This window comes from Trachypithecus francoisi, unplaced genomic scaffold (genome assembly GCF_009764315.1).
Source record: "Trachypithecus francoisi isolate TF-2019V2 unplaced genomic scaffold, Tfra_2.0 Lachesis_group4, whole genome shotgun sequence".
In the NCBI taxonomy this organism is placed as follows: domain Eukaryota; kingdom Metazoa; phylum Chordata; class Mammalia; order Primates; family Cercopithecidae; genus Trachypithecus; species Trachypithecus francoisi.
The window spans coordinates 67,925,666-67,945,306 of record NW_022681469.1 but is presented as its reverse complement, the minus strand read 5'-3'; the positions used below and the strand labels follow the sequence as shown (position 1 = coordinate 67,945,306).

Below are 19,641 nucleotides of genomic sequence, written 5' to 3'. Positions count from 1 at the left end.
CTCAGAGGTAAGAACAGAATTATATTTGTGAGGGACCTTAGAATCTAGCTTACTCCCATGTCCAAAAGTTGTGCCCATGTTAGAGCATTCATGACCATCATACAACTATTGCTTGAATATAGTGATTGGAAATGTATTATTTTATCAGATAGCTTGGTTAATTTCTGGATAGTAGTTTATGTAGAATTTGAGACAAATAATGATGTGTTTTTGTAAGATAGGCAAGATTAGCAATTCCTTAGTATTTTATAGGTTTATAAAGATAATAGCATTGCAACCACATTTTAAGTGGCAGAAAACACACTGTTTGGACTGTGAGAAAATTGGCTCAGATATAAAGCCACTGTGTTGAATACAGAGCAGTGAGAGGGAATGAACAACCCTGATATTTTAGATGAATGGAAGAGTAGATTGTAGGAAGAGGCTAACTAAAAAGGTAATTTCCTATACGTTAAAACCATAAAAGCAGAAGGCAACACTCAGACTTAAGTATTACAAAATTCACAGCTTCGTATTTTTATATACTGTTGGGCAGAGAAGACAATTTTGGCAACAGTTTAGTCCAGTAGGTGGGAAGAAGTTGGTATTAGAGAAAGTTGTTACTACATTAGGTCGAATGTGACAAATGGCTAGACTGAGCAGTACAGATACAGAAAAAGAGACAAAGCATGGCATTATGTACATTGAGAATGATATTTTTTTTTAAATTCTATTTTTGTCTGAATTTCCCTTGCATACCACAGATTTTTCTTCTGGACAAATAGAGAAGATTTGTGTCCATGTTCTCTTCTCTAAATGGGTTTTCCTCTTTTATCTTCTTTCTTCATTCCCTCAGATAACTTAAAAACTTAAAAGAAGTTATTTGTGTACTTTTTTTTTTTTGAGAGTGGGTCTTAGTCTGTCACCCGACCCAGACTGGAGTGCAGTAGTGTAATCATAGCTCACTGCAACCTTGAACTCCTAGGATCAGGTAATCTTCCCACTTCAGTCTCCTGAGTAACTGGGACTACAGGCATGTGCCACCACACCCATCTATTTTTTAAAAAATTTTTTTAGAGTTGGAGGCTAACTGTGTAGCCCAGGCTGAAATCAAACTCCTGGCCTCAAGCGGTCCCCTGACCTTGGCCTCCCAAAGTGCTGGGATTACAGCCATGAGCCACTGTGCCCAGCCATTTTCTTACTACAGTTCTGAAAACATAAAGTACTAATTTGCAGTTACTTTTAACAACTCTGAGTTTAGAATGCATTGCAGTAGCATTAAGCAAATCAAATTAATTATGTCTGTTTCATCCTAAAAAGTAGAGATGGTTATTTATCTTTTTCAAGATTCTTTCTCTTTTCATAATTTTCTAGTTTCCTCATTGTGATGTCAATTTGTTCATCTGTAAAAATAATAAAGATTATGTGAGGTAATTGTTGGCTGTTGGAATCCTCTTTGCTAGGAAAATGTTTTGTATATAGTAATGGACTCATGGATCATCTATGTGTCTGTGAAGAGGGAGGCAACAAACTGTGGTATAAGAAGCCAGGAAATTTCCAGGGAACATTGGTAAGGTGATTATATTATTTAGAATCACAGTATATTTTCTATTTAATCTTATATGTGAAAGATTTTTCTAATTGCAAAAGACTGAAGAATCATATTAAACTGAGAACAGGGAGCTACTGCTTTGCTTTTTAACCCTTTGTTAACCTTTTCATAGGTTCATGGTTTTGTGTAAAAAAGGGGGAGGTAACTTTTTAAAAAACTAACCATTTTTATTTTGAAATAATATAAAATTAAAAATATATATACAGACAGATTTCATGTACCCTTTTCTTAGTTTCCCCCAGTGGTACCATCTTACAAAACTAATACAGTGTCACCACGAGGATTTTGACATTGATTGATACAATTAAAATAAAGAATAACTTCATCATTACAAGGATTCTTCCTGTTTCCTTTTTTAGAGCCACACCCATTTCCCTTGTTTTCTCACCAACTCCTTAAGTCCTTGCAACCTCTAATCTGTTCTTCATTTATGTAATTTTGTCATTTCAAGAATGTTATATAAATGGAATCATATATGACCTTTTGGGGTTGGCATTTTTTACATAGCATAATTACCTGGTGATTCATCCAGTTTGTTGCATGTGTCAATCATCTGTTCCTTTTTATTGCTCATGATATAGATTATTTCATAGTGCAGATATAATACAGTTTGTTTTCAGAGTTTTTTTCCAGATTTTGGCTATTTTGAATAAAGCTGCTACAAACATTCACTTACTCTGGGAAAAATGCGTTAGGGAATACAGTTGCTGAGTCATGTGGTAGTTACATGTTTAGAGTTTAAGCAACTGCTAACCTGTTTTCTACACATTTTACATTTTTCATTAGCACTGTGTGACTGATCCAATTTCTCCGCATCTTCACTAGTGTTTTGGTGTTATCACTACTTTTATTTTACCAATTATGATAGCTGTGTAGAGATATCTCGTTGTGGTTTAAATTTGCATTTCCCTAGTGGCTAATGATGGTGAACATCTTTTTTTTTTTTTTTTTTGAGATGGAGTCTCGCTCTGTCGCCCAGGCTGGAGTACAGTGGCTGGATCTCAGCTCACTGCAAGCTCCGCCTCCCGGGTTTACACCATTCTCCTGCCTCAGCCTCCAGAGTAGCTGGGACTACAGGCGCCCGCCACCTTGCCCAGCTAGTTTTTTGTATTTTTAGTAGAGATGGGGTTTCACTGTGTTAGCCAGGATGGTCTCGATCTCCTGACCTCGTGATCCGCCCGTCTCGGCCTCCCAAAGTGCTGGGATTACAGGCTTGAGCCACCATGCCCGGCCGTGAACGTCTTTTAATATGCTTATTTCGCTCTTCATGTCTTTTGACCCTTTTCTAATAAAATTGTTTGTAGTTTTACTGTTGAATTTTGATAGTTATTTATATATTCTAGATACTAGTCTTTTGTTGAATGTGTGGTTTGCAAATATTTTTTTCCACTTCTAGTTTGTCTTTTCATCCTCTTAAGCATGGTCTTTCACAGAGTAAAACTTTTTAATTTTTATGAAATTCGATTTATTAATATCTTTTATAGGTCATGCTTTTGGTGTCAAGGCTAAGAACTTTTTGTCTACTGTTACACTCTGAAGACTTTTTCATAAAAATTGTATTTAAGTCCTTGATACATTTTGAGTTAGTTTTATGTAGGGCATGAGACTGTGATTGAGGTTTGTTTGTTGTTGCTGCCTATGGATGTCCACTTGCATTTGTGGAAATGGCTTTATTTCCTCCATTGAGTTGCTTTTTGCACCTTTGTCAAAAATCAGTGGGGCATATTAGGTGTGTCTATTTCTAAGTTTTCTATTCTGTTCCATTTATCTCTGTCTGTCACTCTGTCAATACCACAGTCTTAATTATTGCATGTGTAAGTCTTGAAATTAGATTCACTTATTCCTCTTACTTTATTTTTATTTTTCTTTTTCTTTTTTCTGAGACAAGGCCTCACTCTGTCACCTAGGCTGGAGTGCCATAGAGCAATCATGACTCACTGCTTCCTCGATCTGCATGCCTCGAGATTCTCCCACCTCCATCTCCCAAGTAGCTGGGACTATAGGCATGTGCCACTGTGATTTATGTTTTGTGGAGACAGAGTATCATTATGTTGCCTAGTCTGGTCTCACACTCCTGGGCTCAAGCAGTCCTCCTGCTGTGGGCTCCTAAAGTGCTGAGATACAGGCGTGAGACTCCTGCGCTCTGGTCCTTATATTTTTTTTCAAAGTTGTTTTTGCTATCCCAAAAGTTCCTTTGTCTTTCCACATAAATCTTAGCTTGATCCTGTTTATATTTACCAAAAAATATCGCTAGGGTATTTATTGGAATGACGTTCAACTTGTATGTTAATTTGGAGGGGAATAACATCTTTAATGTGTTGAGTGTTTCAATCCATTTTCAACCTGCTTATGACATTATAATTGAAGTGATTTCTTTTAGATAGCATAAAATTGAGTCATGTTTTAACTTCACTCTGTCAGTTTTTATCTTTTAATTAGTATACTTAGTTTAACTATTGTAATGCATTATAGATTAGGACTTAAGCCTGTTATTATTTTTTAAATTTTCTCTTTGTTCTGTTTTCTATTTCTGTTTTGCTTTTCCTGCCTTCCTTTGTGTTACTTGAGCATTTATTAGCATTCCATTAAACTCTTAATCTCACTTCAAACATTCTATTTTAGCTGTCTTTTTCTGACATTGCTTCCATGGGGGAGAAAGGATGTCACCTTGTTACTGTCAGGTAGAGTTAGAAGTCCAGGTTCCCCACCCAGCCTCTATTGACGCACAGTGTAAGGGAAGACCCCTTTTACTGTTGAGCGTGTGTGGGAGTTCTGCCTTTCTACATGGTTTTCACTGACGGTGTAGTGGGGTAGCCTCATTGCTGGGTGATGGTGAAAGTACTGACTCTCCACTATTCCTCCTGTGACACCACCCTAGCAGAGGGATGAAGGAGCCTTACTGCTGACCTGGTAGGGGTAAAAGTCTTGGTTCCTTATTGACCTTCTGTCAGCCTTACATTGATGGAAGTCTAGGCTACCCACTTAGCCTTTGCTGATACGGGTCTGGGTGGTGCCACCAGTTTCACTTTGTTGTTTGGTTAGAGTAGAGTGGTTATTGTCTAAAAGTTTTCTGTCTTACTAGGGTTCCCTTTCCTGGGAAAATATGCAGTCCTTTGTGACTAACGTCTTCTACTTAGCACAGTGTTTTAAGATTCATCCATGTTGTAGTATGTATCAGTATTTTATTTCTTTTATTGCCAAGTAATATTATGTGAATATGTCACATTTTATTTATCCATTCATCATTTGATAGACATTTGGGGTGTTTCTACTTTTTGGAATAATTCTATGGACATTCATGTTTCTGTGTGAACATGTGTTTTAATTTCTCTTGGTTATAACCTTATGTAAATATGTGTTTTAATTTCTCTCAGAGTATAACTGGAGTTGAATTTACTGAGCCATGTGATAACTATGTTTAACCTTTTGAAAGACTGCTAGGCTACACCATTCTGTATTCTCACCAGTAGCATCTGAGGGTTCCAATTTCTTCACATTTTCACCAGTATTTTTTATTGTCTGTCTTTATAATTTTAGCTTATTTAGTAGGTATGAAGTGACATCTCATTTGTGGTTTTGCTTTGTATTTTCTTTTTTTTTTTTTTTTTGAGATGGAGTCTCGCTCTGTCGCGGCCCAGGCTGGAGCGCAGTGGCTGCATCTCAGCTCACTGCAAGCTCCGCCTCCCGGGTTCACGCCATTCTCCTGCCTCAGCCTCCCGAGTAGCTGGGACTACAGGCGCCCACCACCTCGCCCGGCCAGTTTTTTGTATTTTTTTTTAGTAGAGACGGGGTACCTTGTGATCTGCCCGTCTCAGCCTCCCAAAGTGCTGGGATTACGGGCTTGAGCCACCGCCTCCGGCCTTGCTTTGCGTTTTCATAATGATCAATGATGAACATTTTTCCTTTTTCTATTTTTCTTTTCTTTTCTTTTTTTTTTTTTTTTTGAGACAGGGTCTCACTTGCCCAGGCTAGAGTGCAGTGGTGTGATCTCAGCTCAGTGTAGCCTCTCCCTCCTGGGCTGAAGCAGTCCTCCCACCTCAGCCTCCCAAGTAGCTGGCACCACAGGAGTGTGTCACCATGCCCAACAAATTTTTTAGCTTTTTGTAGAGATAAGGTCTCACTATATTGCCCAGGCTGATGTTGAACTCCTGGGCTCAAGGGGTCTCCTACCTTCCAAAGTGCTGGGATTACAGGCCGGAGCCACTGCATGCAGCCAAACAGTTTTTCATGTGCTTATTGGACATTTGTGTGTATTCTTTGGAGAAATATATATTCAAATCCTTAGCCAATTTTTAATTACTTTATCTTTTTGTTACCAAATTGTGAGAGTTTGTCTGTTAATAGAAGCTCTGCCTACTTTAGGTTCCTCTCCAAAGATTTCACATAGCACATTTTAATATTTTCTCTGATTTCATGCTTAGGAGAGTTTAACCAATTCTCTGCTGTTGCTCTCCTTCCTTTCTTATAATAATCTTTTCAAAAGCTTTTTGTCTAAGCTCTTAGAACAATCTAGAGCTGAGTAATATAGACTTTATTCTGTAAGAAGTTAGTATCATCCAGAAATGCTTCATTTTAATTGTGTTAAAATTCCCTTTTTAAAAAGAACGGGCATACATAAATCCAAAAAGCTATTTTTTTTAGATGTAAATACCTGAAATAATCAAATTACCAATCATCACTATAAATTTTTGTGTATCAGGTTTAAAGATATATTTTGATTGCTTTTTTCTATTATAATTTTAGGATGCCTTTTTTAAAATCATTCGAAATGAGGGCATTAAATCTCTATGGAGTGGCCTTCCTCCTACCCTGTAAGTTGAATTTTAATGTTTTTTCTACTAAATAATGGTTGTTATTTTATCCTATAATCAGCATGGTTTGGACAAAGTCTTGCATTTTTAATATTAGAATGCTTTCATTTTCTGAGGTATTGTTTTTTAAGCCTTACAGCCACCTGCATGTTTAATGATGTACTAGAAAGACTTGCAGGACCTGAAGAGGTTATATTCACAGATACAGTTTGTTATAGGAAAAGGATACAAAACAGAATCGGTAAGGGAAAAAGGCACATCAGGAGTTGTCCAGAAATGGGCTTCCAAAGTCCTCCCTTATGGCATTGCACAGGATGTGCTTATCCTTCTATTAGTGAGCTTTGAAGTATACAAAGTGCTTCTGCCTTGGGAAACCCATTTGAGTTTTGAGTGTAGGGCTTTTATTGAGCATGGGTTGTATGGATACATTCTGTCTTTGAGGCCAGTTGTGATGAGCAAAACTTTAAACCCACAGAAGGAAAGAAGTTTACTATAAATCACAGTATATAGATCAACCTAGACAAGTTGGTTTAGTGCTCCAGATGTCCAAAAAACCTTCTAATAGGGAATGCTCCAGGGGATACGTTCCCATGAGTTGTCCAGACGTCAGGCATGCACATAGGCCCTCCTGAAGTTATACAAGGTTTGAGCAACCAAGCCTGCTGTGTTGTCTTTGCTACACAAGCATATGGTAATTTTTTTCATGTTCAGAAATAAAGACTTTGGTGTCTATTTGTTCATGTTACTAAAGCTGTATGATATATTGCAAAATGTATACTTTCTCTAGATAATTCTAATTACTAACTAGCGATTACATGAATTAATATGATAAACTCTTAATATTAAATGTAAAAATCTAAAATAATAACTTGGCTCTTGCTGTCTCATTTATTCCCAAGAACTTTATATTTTTAATGGAGGAAATTAGTCAATTTGAGGCATTTATTTTAAACAATGCTTAAGGTTTGAAGTTAGTGGCAGATCTAATACCTCACCAGTCAGTCCTGCTCCTAAATTCTCAACAGCAAGATTAAGATTAGGCATTCCAGACTATGGATTAGGCATTCCAGACTATGGTCTGTGAATGTCCTTTAGTTATATCATAAACATGGACTCATTTCTTGTTGCATTAATATTTATTGACATGACAGTACATGCAACTTTGTGTTTGAATTTAATAATTCCCTTTTAATAATTTCTTTTAAAATAGTATGTCATTAGAATTCCCTTAAAATTAGTGTATGTAATTCTGATGATGTTAATTATAATTTATGTCTAGTTACAACCAGGAGTGATATATGGTCTATAGTTCAAAAATGTTTTATAATTTCTCATGTACTTTTTATTTTGCTGATTCTGATGTTATGGTAATTATGAATGAGAAAGAAGATCTGGGCGACCAGAAACAGAACAAGTCAAGGAGATGAAGTGTCTGTCTTAATTTGTCTTTTCCTATTTGTTTTATTTTTATTTTATTTATTTATTTAGAGACAGTCTTGCTCTGTCCCTTAGGCTGGAGTGCAGTGGCATGATCTCGGCTTATTGCAACCTCTGCCTCCCAGGTTCAAGTGATTCTAGTTCCTCAGCCACTTGAGTAGCTGGTATTACAGGCATGTGCCACCATGCTAGCACTTATTTAATGCTATATATTGTAACTGTCTTCACAACTAGAATGCAAACTTTTGGATGGCAAATGCCTACTTTATATCTTTTTACTGCCTACTAAGTTAAGTATTAACCATTTTTAAAATAAAAGAAAAATTGATCTCATAGGCTAATTTGTTGTAGTTTTTAGCTTACACAAAATATAAGGGTTTTTTAGTTTATATAATAATATTTGAATTTAAGTTAAGACTGTGGAATCTTTTGATAATTTTGAACAAACCTTTTTGTGTGATCTAACAGAGTGATGGCAGTTCCTGCCACAGTTATTTATTTTACCTGCTATGATCAATTAAGTGCTCTTCTGAGATCTAAGTTAGGAGAAAATGAAACCTACATACCAATTGTTGCTGGAGTTGTAGCCAGATGTAAGTAATAAATCTTTATTTTCATTTTGATTTCTGTTTAGAGCTTCTGTTTAAGTTGGGACATTCACAGATAATTTGTACAATATATAGAGTATTAGTATGATATATTTTGCCTTATAGTTTATATTAATTTGTTAATATAGGATAGATACTCCAGAAGTCATATGGAATAGTGATTACCATCAGAATGAGATGGGCTCAGCCTATCTTGGTCAAATCATGGACAGAGTTTTTAGAGTGACATCAGAGTTGGTTTTGATTCACCTGAACTTCTGAGGTATCACCTGGGATCATACATGATTCAGTCCAAAGTTCTGAATCACTTTCCTTATAAACTTTGGGATTCAGAGTTTGATCATAAGGAAAGTTGACTCTATACAGAAGAACGTTTACTCTGCTAAATGGGAATGAGATTTATTGGGTCAGTAACTCCCATTACTCTGCTAAATGGGAATGAGATTTATTGGCTTTGGTTTTCATAGTTCTGGTTGATTACAACATTTCTGGAACTGCCGTTGAGAGAGTTGAAACCAGAAAAAGTAAGATATATGAAAATAGACTTTTAAGAAATACTTTTATCAAGGGAAAAATCTGTGTCAATTATGTTGACATCATTAGATATTTAATTTTAAGGTTTTCAGACATTATAGAATAAAAGTTTAAAATATCAAAATATATGAATATTAATTTTTACAGTATGTGTGTTTGCATAGTACATGGCTTTATTTTTGTTTTCTTTTTTTAAACTTGTTTGTATTAGTTGGTGCAGTAACTGTGATAAGTCCACTAGAATTGATTAGAACCAAGATGCAGTCCAAGAAGTTTTCTTACATGGAACTGCATCGATTTGTCAGCAAGAAAGTATCTGAAGATGGTTGGATTTCCCTTTGGAGGGGCTGGGCTCCTACTGTTCTTAGAGATGTACCTTTCTCAGGTAGGATTTATCTTATTTGTAGCTACTCAATTTTACGTAGCTTTGTTAAATATTACTGTTACTAGATTTTTAACTCTTTACCGTTAAAGGTAAGTTATTTTCTGTAGTGACCACAAACTCCTTTTTCATTGTTGGGCTCTCAGATCTTTACAAGCTTTTATTGAATGAAGTTTTTATTCAAGCTTGTTATTAGTTTTTATACATTAATTAGTGGGTATTCATATTCAGAGAATGCAAAGTACCTTTAACATTCTAAATAAGTCATTTAGTATTATTTAGTAAGATAAGTAAAACAACTACGAATCAAAGGATAGAATCCATATAAGACCACTTTGGAATTATATGGTCTCCTACTTTTTCAGTTATTAAAAATAAACATCTCCCCATTAAATGATTATCCTGTAAAAGACTATTACAAATCAAGTAGGCTATTGTACTACTTACTCAATTATGAAAAGGGAGAAAATTATGAAAAGTGAGAAGTGCAAATCTACCAGTAACTTATATAATGTACATACTCTAGTGGCATTTCCCTTGTGGGTCATAGAAGTTTTTAAGACCCAAAAAAAATACTTATCTAGCTAGAGAGAAACTCTGAATAATGATATCTGTATCTTCTAAAAATCATGAAACCGCAATATGTTCTTTCACTGTCACAACCCCAGTGGTAACCAGTATATTAAATGCCATTCATTTGATTAAAAGAATTAGTCTTCCCACATACATATTATTGCCAAACATTATATTAGTTTTGCCTATTTTTGAAAATCCCTTTTTACTAAAAAATTTTCCTAAGATTCCTTCTTGTGTTATATGTAACTGTTTTCTTCATTTTTACTCATTTATATGTGAGTAAACAACTAAGACAATGCTGCTATGAAAACTTTTAATCAGTTTCTTGGTGCACCTTTGAAAGTTTATCCAGTATTGGATTTGTTGGTTCATATACATACATACATTTCAAATTTTACTAGGTAATATAGAACTCTTTTCTAAAGTGATTGTATGATCTACCTACCTGCCAGCAATGTATGAGATTTTCTGCTGCTTCACACCCTTTCCAGCGTTTTTATTGTCAAAGTTCTTAATTTTTGTTTAATAATTTAAAGTGGTATCTCACTTGAATTTGCATTTCCCTGGTTATTAATAAAATTGGGCACTGTTTCATTGGCATTCATTTATTCATAATTGATTTGGGGTTTTGAAATTGAAGTAGGTTTTCAATTTCATTTTCCTCCCACATGGATAGCTGGTTGTCCCAACATCACCTGTTGCAGTGATCCCCAACCTTTTTGGCACCAGGGACTGGTTTTGTGGAAGACAGTTTTTCCATGATTGGAAAAATTTTGCGTGTGTGTGTGTGTGTGTGTGTGTGTGTGTGTGTGTGATTGGTTTCAGAACGAAGCTATTTCACCTCAGATCACCAGGCATTAAATTTTCATAAGGAGCACGCAACCTAGATCCCTCATGTGTGCAGTTAGCAATAGAGTTCTATGAGAATATATTGCTACTGCTGATCTGACAGGAGGTGGAGCTCAGGAGGTAATGCTCACTCACCCACGGCTCACCTCCTGCTGTGTAGCCCAGTTCCTAACAGGACACGGATCAGTACCAATCCTCAGCCCTGGGGTTGTGGTCCCTGATCTATTGAATAACCATAATTGCTCCAGGGATCTGCATTGTCATATCTGTCATATAACATTTTCATGTATGCATGTATGCATGGATCTGTTTCACTGGTTAATGTTTCTGACTTCAGGCCAAAACCACACTGAATTATTAGTGCTCTATGAAAAATCTTTTTTTTTTTTTTTTTTTTTGGCAGGGTCTCACTCTGTTGCCCAGGCTGGAGTGCAGTGGCACAATCACGGCTCACTGTAGCCTTGATCTATCTACAAGGCTCTAGTAATCCTCCCACATCAACCTCCTGAGTAGCTGGAACTAAAGGCGTGTGCCACCATGCTTGGCTAAGAAAAATCTTGATGTCACTTTATTTTTCTTCCCTAGGAATGTCATCTCTTTATGTTAATAATAAGTCTTTAAGAAGTTGTTTTAGGAGAGATTCAAATTTTTCTTTATCAAGGTTGTATTCATCTCTTTTTTCTGACATTTAGTTATAGGTACACCCCACTGTCCCCAGCTTTTAGTAGCTATTTTTAAAGCTCTATTTTAATTTTTTAAAATTAACTCTTTGTAGTTGGTACAGTTGCAATTGATTTTTTTCTATAGCTTATATCCAGCTATGTTTTAACACTCTGTTATAAATTCTGCTTTGTCTTACTATCATTTTGGTTTGGATATATATAAAAATATATGTAAATTTAACTGTTTTATATCATCATTTATAATCATAATTTTTCTTTCTTTCTTGCTGCCCAGTGAGTTTTTGAATTATGGTGACAATAATGAACATCCCCATCGTTTTTCCCATTTTAAAGAAAATAGATCTCATTTAACCATTAATAATTACTTTGGGTATAGGTTTTTGATGCATGTTCTTTATCAAATTAAAGAAGTTTCCTTTTACTTCTAGGTTTCCAAGACACTTGTTTCTTTTAAATGAAAGAGTATTGAGTTTTATCAGATGCTTTTTCATTATCATTACATGATCCCATGGTTTTGTTAACATTGTAATATGACATTTAATTTTTATTGTATACCTTTGCATTTCTGGGATAACCCAACTTAATCATAGTGTATGATATTTTATGAAATATTTCTGACTTCAGTTTGTTTTTCATTATTGTTTTTAGGAAGTCTGTACCTATAATCATGAATAGATTGGCCTTTACTTTTTTCCTTTGTACTGTTGTCCTTGTCAGGCTTTGGAATTATAGTCATACTTCATTGATGCATAGTTTTTTTTTTGTTTATAGGACTGCTAGAATATTACTGAGAATTTTGCTTTAAATAAAGAAATCCCACCCTAGTGGGTGTCTAAGCAGAAAGCAAGGTGTGTCAAGGTTAGAATTTGTCTATCCCCTGAATATATAACCTCATAACTCTTTTATTAAAGTCCACATTTTGTTTCTAAATGTGTGTTCATTTCATTCTCTGTTTTTATAGCAATGTACTGGTATAACTATGAAATTTTAAAGAAGTGGTTATGTGAGAAGTCTGGTTTATATGAGCCAACATTTATGATCAACTTTACTTCAGGGGCATTGTCTGGTTCCGTAAGTTTATTCTTTTGTTGTTAATATTCCAGAAAAATAACTGTTGTATTAAAACAAAACAAAATATTATATAACATCTCATGTATATTGAGATCCACTTTGGCTGCACTGCTTGAAAGTTTTTCTAAATATTTTCCATCTATTTTAAGGAAACAAATTATTAGTAAATAAAATAATTTAAACATACTGTATTTGTTTTTATGTTGCAAAAACATTTTTCTGAGAAACTTTTGAATTTGTTAGATCATTACAGTTACAATATTTTAGAGTTTTATTATTTAGAGCATTTTGTAATTTTGCTCTGATTACGTAATATTTCATGCAGTGTCATCTCATATGCATTAAGCACTTCTAACCTCTGCTGCTGATTCCTGTTTCTTTGGAAACATTTTGTCCTACTAAAGTACTTTTTAAAAGAATTTGAACAAAAATTACAGTCAGAAGGAAGGAATCTTAAGTTACCATTTTTTGGGTAATAGTTTATCTTTTTCCACACCTCCTTGTAGAATGATATGAAAGTCCTGTAGTAGACTTTCATTATGCAGATTTATATCACCCTGACATTGGTAATAGTTTTTTTTATACCCACATATTTCCAAAAATGAATTTGTAATAACTTGTAGTGAGACAATAACACACTGGAACCACAAAAAAAAAAAAAATAGTGAAGGAGCAGAGTGAAGTGATGGAGACTTGCGAAAAAAATTGTAGTAATATATCAGAAAATCTGGGCCAAGGAAGCTACGTAGTTGACTTTAAAACTTAAATATAAATATTCCCAGTCTAAAATCTTCCAAATTAATCCTAGTGGATTATAAGCCTATTGAACAAAAAAAGCAATTAGTATTGTTGAATAATGGCTTTAGGGTATTTACCAGTTTTGCAGAAATACAAAGGAGAGTCCTCTATTTTACTATTTCTATGTAACCTAGAAAATCTATTTTTTAAGGATTTTTTAAATGATCTAGAAAATTGATGCATTTTGACAGTTTTCAAATAACGTTTTGTCTCTACAACAGAAAAAACATCTGAATATGAATGTCCAGGCTTTCTGTCAGAAAACAGAACAGCCTAAACCACCTTATTTTAGTAAGAGTTTCAAAAATGGCTTACATAACATTGTAGCCACTGCATGATAGATAATGAAGGTGGAGAAAAATCATTGATTTTACCTTACCTGAAATCTTCGAAGCTGATTTCAAGAACGTAAATCAACAAATTGTTGGGTTGAAATAAAATATAAGTGATTTTAAAGGGGCATTTATGACCATATTGGCCTAATGTGAGTTGGAAAGCAACAATACATGCCAGTTTTAACCTTGTATGGCTGTTGTATCAAATATTGTGATAACGTATTTAAAAGAATTAAGTTATTAAAAAAACTCCAAGCATTGTGGAAATAAATGTAAATTATTTTGAGAAAAGTTATTTGAAATGTGATTTGCATCCAGCTTTTATCATTAATAGGAAAAAATCTAATTTGTAAACCATTGTAACTATATTTTAATATGTAAACATTTACATAACTATCTATTTTAAAAGGTTTATAGAGCTAAAAGTTGAAAATTCATTTTCTTTGTTCAAATTTAAGTTTTTATTCTATTTTAAAAGCATTTGCTGGAAATTTTAAAATGCTTACTAGATACTTGAGAATTTTTGCCTTGACATATGTGTTGTACCTTCTTGTGATGTAAAGGAATAATAAAACACAAAGGAGCATGAGAAATTGTAAATGCTGGTAGTGGAGTCAGAGAGGTTTGGTTGGAATTGTGGCTCTGCAGCTAGTAGCTATGCGACCTCGGGAAAGTAAGGGAATTTTTCTGAGGCGTTTTACTTTTGAGTATAGTGAGAAATGCGTATCTGTTTGCTTTAATGAAAACTTAAAAGATACACATATTATTTCATTTTAAAGTTGTTATTTTCATTATTATTCTTATTAAATAATGTACTAATTAGAAGAATTAAAAATATTTTAGGAAAAATTAAAAGGTTGATGGAAATTAATCAATTTTACTTTCTGATAGTTTGCAGCTGTTGCAACTTTACCATTTGATGTAGTAAAAACACAAAAGCAGACACAACTTTGGACATATGAAAGTCATAAAAGTAAGTTTAATAAATTTAAAGCATTTTTTTGTTTTTCCTTCCAGATATTGTAGGAATATCTAAAATAAGGAAAACAAGATTTTTTTCTTCTGCATTATTCTTTGTGTATTTTACTGAAAGTAATATACTGTTAGAATGGAATACCTAGAAAATCTCTAAACAAAAACAAAAAATTTAAGAAAATGTAAAGTCTAATGTTTCTTGAATGCCATCAGTTAAGTCTCATACCTGCGATAAAGAAGAAATAATCTTTGTCATTTAAAAGCTAAGTTGTTTTATGATGTCTTTTCCTACAGTTTGTTTTCAGATCTATTTCAAATTATTATTTTTATTGTCTTCATAAGTCTTTGAAATAAACCAATAAGATAAATCTAGACAAATCAGGATAAAGGATAGGAAATTACTGGGAAACCGTTTTTCTTTTTCTTTTTGATAGTGTTTGTGTATATATATATATATATGTATATATATATCTGTATATGAAAACGTTATCAGATGCTTTTTCATTATTACATGATCCCATGGTTTTGTTAACATGGTAATATGACATTTAAAGATTTTTACTGTATACCTTTGCATTTCTGGGATAACCCAACTTAATCATAAAAACCATCTATTTTTATTTCTTTATAACCTGTAATTTCTTCTAGAACAAAAGTGTACTCCTATTTGCTTCTACTAGGATCCCTCTGTTACTTATTCCCTTTAGAAAGTGTATCAAACCCATGGGAAATTATCTATTACAAAATTATGTAAGTCTTGTGATAAGACTATTACAATGTAAATAAAAATTCTTCTACCCATGATTATAATAGTTTGCATAAAAGGTAAAATAGGTATAATGTTGAAAGAAGCTGGTTACAGACCTCTACAAATGAATCTGATGGATATTGGTGACATCCTTTTTTTTTTACCTGCCAAATACCTACTCTCCTCTTATATTAGAAGCTAATGAAAACCTGGGAGGTAATCAGAGTTTTATTATATTAGGGTTCTCCCACTTCCCTGTTTTAGGCATGAGCCTTCTAGAAACCCAAGCCCTATCTGTCATCCTTTGACAGTTCAAAATTACTTTGTTTCATTCTTCTTATCAGAATTTCTATTTCCCCTCTTAAGTATAATATTTAATATAGTAGGATTTCACCAGTTTCTCTTTGGTGTAATTTAGCATAAATGGCTAATGACTGGGGTATTGAGGTAGTGGTGGTCATGGTGGTTGATAAGGGAAAAGATGGGAATCTGTACAGGTAGATTCTAATGCACACTAAAGTTTAGGAGCCACTTACGTTGGTAACTAATCATTGGAGTCACCTGAGGTGCTTATTCAGTATACCTAAAGCTGGACGTCACCCTCAATAGACTCTCATTTAATGACTCTGAGGTGGAACTCTAGCTTGTATATTTTGAAAATGATCCCTAAGTGATTGTGATGTATATCTTCATTGAGACTGGCACCAGGGAGCCATCTTTCTTTATTAGATTTAACTCTTACCTATCACCGGTTTTTTCTGTTTCCTCATTTAAACCTAAAAGGAAAAATCTTAAGAGTTGGGTTTTAATTTTCCATGATTATCATTGTAAATTTTAATTTGTTAGTGTACTTCACCTATGAACCAGTTACTTAAAGGTTTACTAAGATAATATTTCAGTTGAAATTACACTTGCAATTTGAGTGATAATCAGCCCATACTTACTATTTGCATTTACATTATTTATCCCCAAGAAGTAACTCAGCTCCATTTAGAAGTGACTTCCTTCATTCCACAGCTCAACTATACCAAATCCCTTCTCTCTAAGCAAAAAAGAAAATATGAAGTGTTGCATCTATCATACTATAGAATGATAGTTCCATGCAAGTATATGATCTGTCAGCCTACTTTGACCACTTCTTCCATTCTTCATTCATTAGTCAATTACTGAGTGCCTATACTGTGTCAGGCACCATGCTGGTATATACAGATAAATGAGACAATTACCCAAATCCTCAAAGACCCCATAATCTGCTGGAACAGAGGCTGCATTCAGAAGCACGTTAGCATGTAGTAAGTGCCATATCCTATAACAGAGATAACTTTTACCTAATTTATGAGTGTGTCATATATTATTAATTTTTAAAAATTTAATCTCTGGTTTTAGCTTTTTAAACCTGGCCCAAATGTACTTATTTCCAGAAGTTAAACAACTACTTCTCTGAACACATTTAATATTTTTAAAACACTATTCTTAACTGGACAATAGAACTATAGAAAAACACTACTCAAGCAATATTTAATTTTTAAACATTTTAAAATTAAAATGTTTAATAGATTTAATAAATAGTACATTGGTTTTAATATTTAAGGCAATATTTTTCTGTATTTCAATATTTGTTATATTTCTATTTTAAAATAGAAATGATTCATTATGAAATGGTTATACTTGCCAAATAAACTTATTTAAAATGTTGAATTTTAGTAATACTAAGGAACAGCAGTGAGAGAACATTTTATATAAATTAGACTGTTGGGGAGGATGTAGCTCACTGGGAATTTTATGCCATGATGGTAAGAATATTTGACACAGCTACTTTGGAAAACAATCTGGCAGTAGCAAGGAGTCCATTCTGAGTTATCAGTTCCACTCCTAGATATGTGCCCTAGAGAAATTTTTGCACATGTACAAGGATATCCAAGGCAAGATTTTTAAAAACAGCAAAAAGTTAGAAATCACCTAAATGTCCCTTTACAGGAAAATGGATAAATCATTATAAGCCATATAATGCAATACCATGCAGCAATTAAAATGAATAAAATATAGCTGCACTTACCAACCTAGATAATTCTGAAAGCACATTGCAGAAGTCAGTGTGCAGTGTGATATCATTTATATAAAGTTTAAAAGGAGGATAAAGAAAAGTATACATTGTTCTGTGCATTCCAGATGTATACAAAGAAGAGTATACATCTGGATATGTTTAGATGTAAACATTTAAACAAATGCATGAGAAAGATGAAAAAAGAAAGATGAGAGTGATTACCTTTGAGAAGGAGGAAAAATACAATTGGGGAGGAATATATAGGGGGCTTCAACTGGATCTGTAAGAGTTATTACGATATAGTAAATTTGGATGTTCAGTAAATGAGCATTTATTTTCTCTATGCTTGAAATATTTAATAATAAAAGTGTTTCTTTACAATGCAAGAATTTGCTTATTACCTGTAGGAGTAGCCCTTTAATGTTTAAATGTTAGGCAGGAGACACTTCTAAGGTTCCACTAGAGCTTGGCTTACCTTCAGTTGATACTTTTTGTCATTCTCTTAATTTCACCTTCCTGTTAAAATAGAAACTAGTTTGGGGCATGAGTTCTACAAGATTAGAAACACCTGCTGCTTGATCACCATTCTTTGACTAGTTTTTAAAATTTAAATGAAATAATTTAAACATGAAGTGAAAATTGCCAACTTAGAAAGTTCTTGTCATTGACTTTCTTTAGAAAGTTAAATTTCATTCATATTTTGTAATCAGTGTTGGGCTGCTGTAGTTATGTTTATGCTTATACTGTTGCTAGTATAGCTTCTTAAATAAATAATTAAGGCTTCATTTATCTTAGTCCTCATTTATTCATAGAGATTCTGATATTTTATATAAATGAAATTTGGAGATAATGAATCACACTCCATTAAATGGCAAAATTCTAGAAAGTCATTTTTGAAAGATATCATTTTATCTTAACTTTTATCTTCCAGACTTGCTTAGTGGTACATACTTTAATCTTGTTTAATGATTCAGGGTTGTCTTCCATGTAAACATTGATTTTTGTAGAGTAGCAGCTCTCAAAAGCTAGAGAGGGCAGTATAGGATTGTTTGCCCATCATCCAGCTGGTCTCAAAACAAGACCTTGAAATCTTCATCCTGTTAGCTGTCATCCTGTTAGCTGTTGTTTACATGGTAGTGTACCTGGTTCTTACAATTTTTTTTTTAATCTTATTGCATCTAGTGGTCTGTGGGCCAAGGTAGCTGTTTAGAAAAGTGCGTAAAATGAAAATAAACAAATTTTGTTTACAAACAAGCTTTATGTTTATATTTCAGTGCCATCTACTTTTGCTAAGTTTTAAAAAAATTAGTTTTTTATTTATTTTCTTCCAGATATTTGAGTGGTTGCAAATAAGTGAGATGTTATTGTTAGCTAAAATAAACCCTTTGAAGGAGAGAGCACTGGTCTAATTTATTTCAAGACTAGCATATCCATTCAGAAAGGTAGTAATAACAAGACACTGCTAGGGAGAATGAGCTGTTTTCCTCAGAACTCTTTTTAGAAAAAAAAAAGTTTTAAAATTATTTATAATAAAATGTGAATGAAAAATGGTTGTGAGGACTTTTCTTTGGCATTGGATACCCCATGAAGGTTTCTATACATTTTTTAAGAGATGGGCGTCTCACTTAAGAGTTCAAGACCAGGCTGGTCTTGAACTCTTAAGCTCAAGAGATCGATCTTCCCACCTCAGCCTCCGAAGTAGCTGTTTATACATCTTTTAAAAATTTCATTATGAGACGTTTTTAAGACCTAGAAAAAAGTTTTAAAAATACTACCATCAAGTTTAAGAAACAAGCATTATCAAGCCAGGAGAAACCCTCAGTATATTTCTCCTTAATTGCATCCCGTCCTATACATCTTTAAATATACAGCCTTTTTCTGTTTTTTATTTTTAATGAATCTATTAAAAATAAAACTTAAAGTAGCTTTTTAGGTAAACAAACCTCTTATGGTAATGAAATGATATATCCCCAAGGGCCATGAACACTACTTTATGTTATCTGTATTAGGAATTATTAAATTATTTATAATAGCATTATTTCTTTATTTTAACATTTAGTTTCTATGCCTTTGCATATGTCAACCTGGGTTATAATGAAGAACATTGTTGCTAAAAATGGATTTTCTGGATTATTTTCAGGTAAAAATACTTGCTTTACCGAATCATTGAATAGAATGATTACTTTTAAACCTATCGCC

General features: G+C 33.5%; 1 protein-coding gene across 5 annotated transcripts in view; it reads left to right on the top strand.

Annotated features, from left to right (window-relative positions):
- The window catches only part of SLC25A40 (solute carrier family 25 member 40), a 56,746-nt gene that overhangs the window by 34,008 nt on the left and 3,097 nt on the right, over nucleotides 1-19,641 (top strand). For 3 of the 5 annotated variants that reach the window (XR_004433184.1, XM_033193879.1, XM_033193880.1), the window contains 7 exons: nucleotides 1,443-1,549; nucleotides 6,335-6,402; nucleotides 8,308-8,432; nucleotides 9,193-9,366; nucleotides 12,433-12,542; nucleotides 14,567-14,648; nucleotides 19,502-19,582. Coding sequence is in view for 4 of the 5 variants with exons in the window: in XM_033193879.1 (XP_033049770.1) it covers nucleotides 1,443-1,549; nucleotides 6,335-6,402; nucleotides 8,308-8,432; nucleotides 9,193-9,366; nucleotides 12,433-12,542; nucleotides 14,567-14,648; nucleotides 19,502-19,582 (747 nt within the window). In the remaining variant the exon portion in view is untranslated. Of the gene's footprint in view, nucleotides 1-1,442; nucleotides 1,550-6,334; nucleotides 6,403-8,307; nucleotides 8,433-9,192; nucleotides 9,367-12,432; nucleotides 12,543-14,566; nucleotides 14,649-16,557; nucleotides 18,978-19,501; nucleotides 19,583-19,641 lie in introns of those variants that run through there. The other 2 variants (XM_033193882.1, XM_033193881.1) reach the window with 2 other exon arrangements.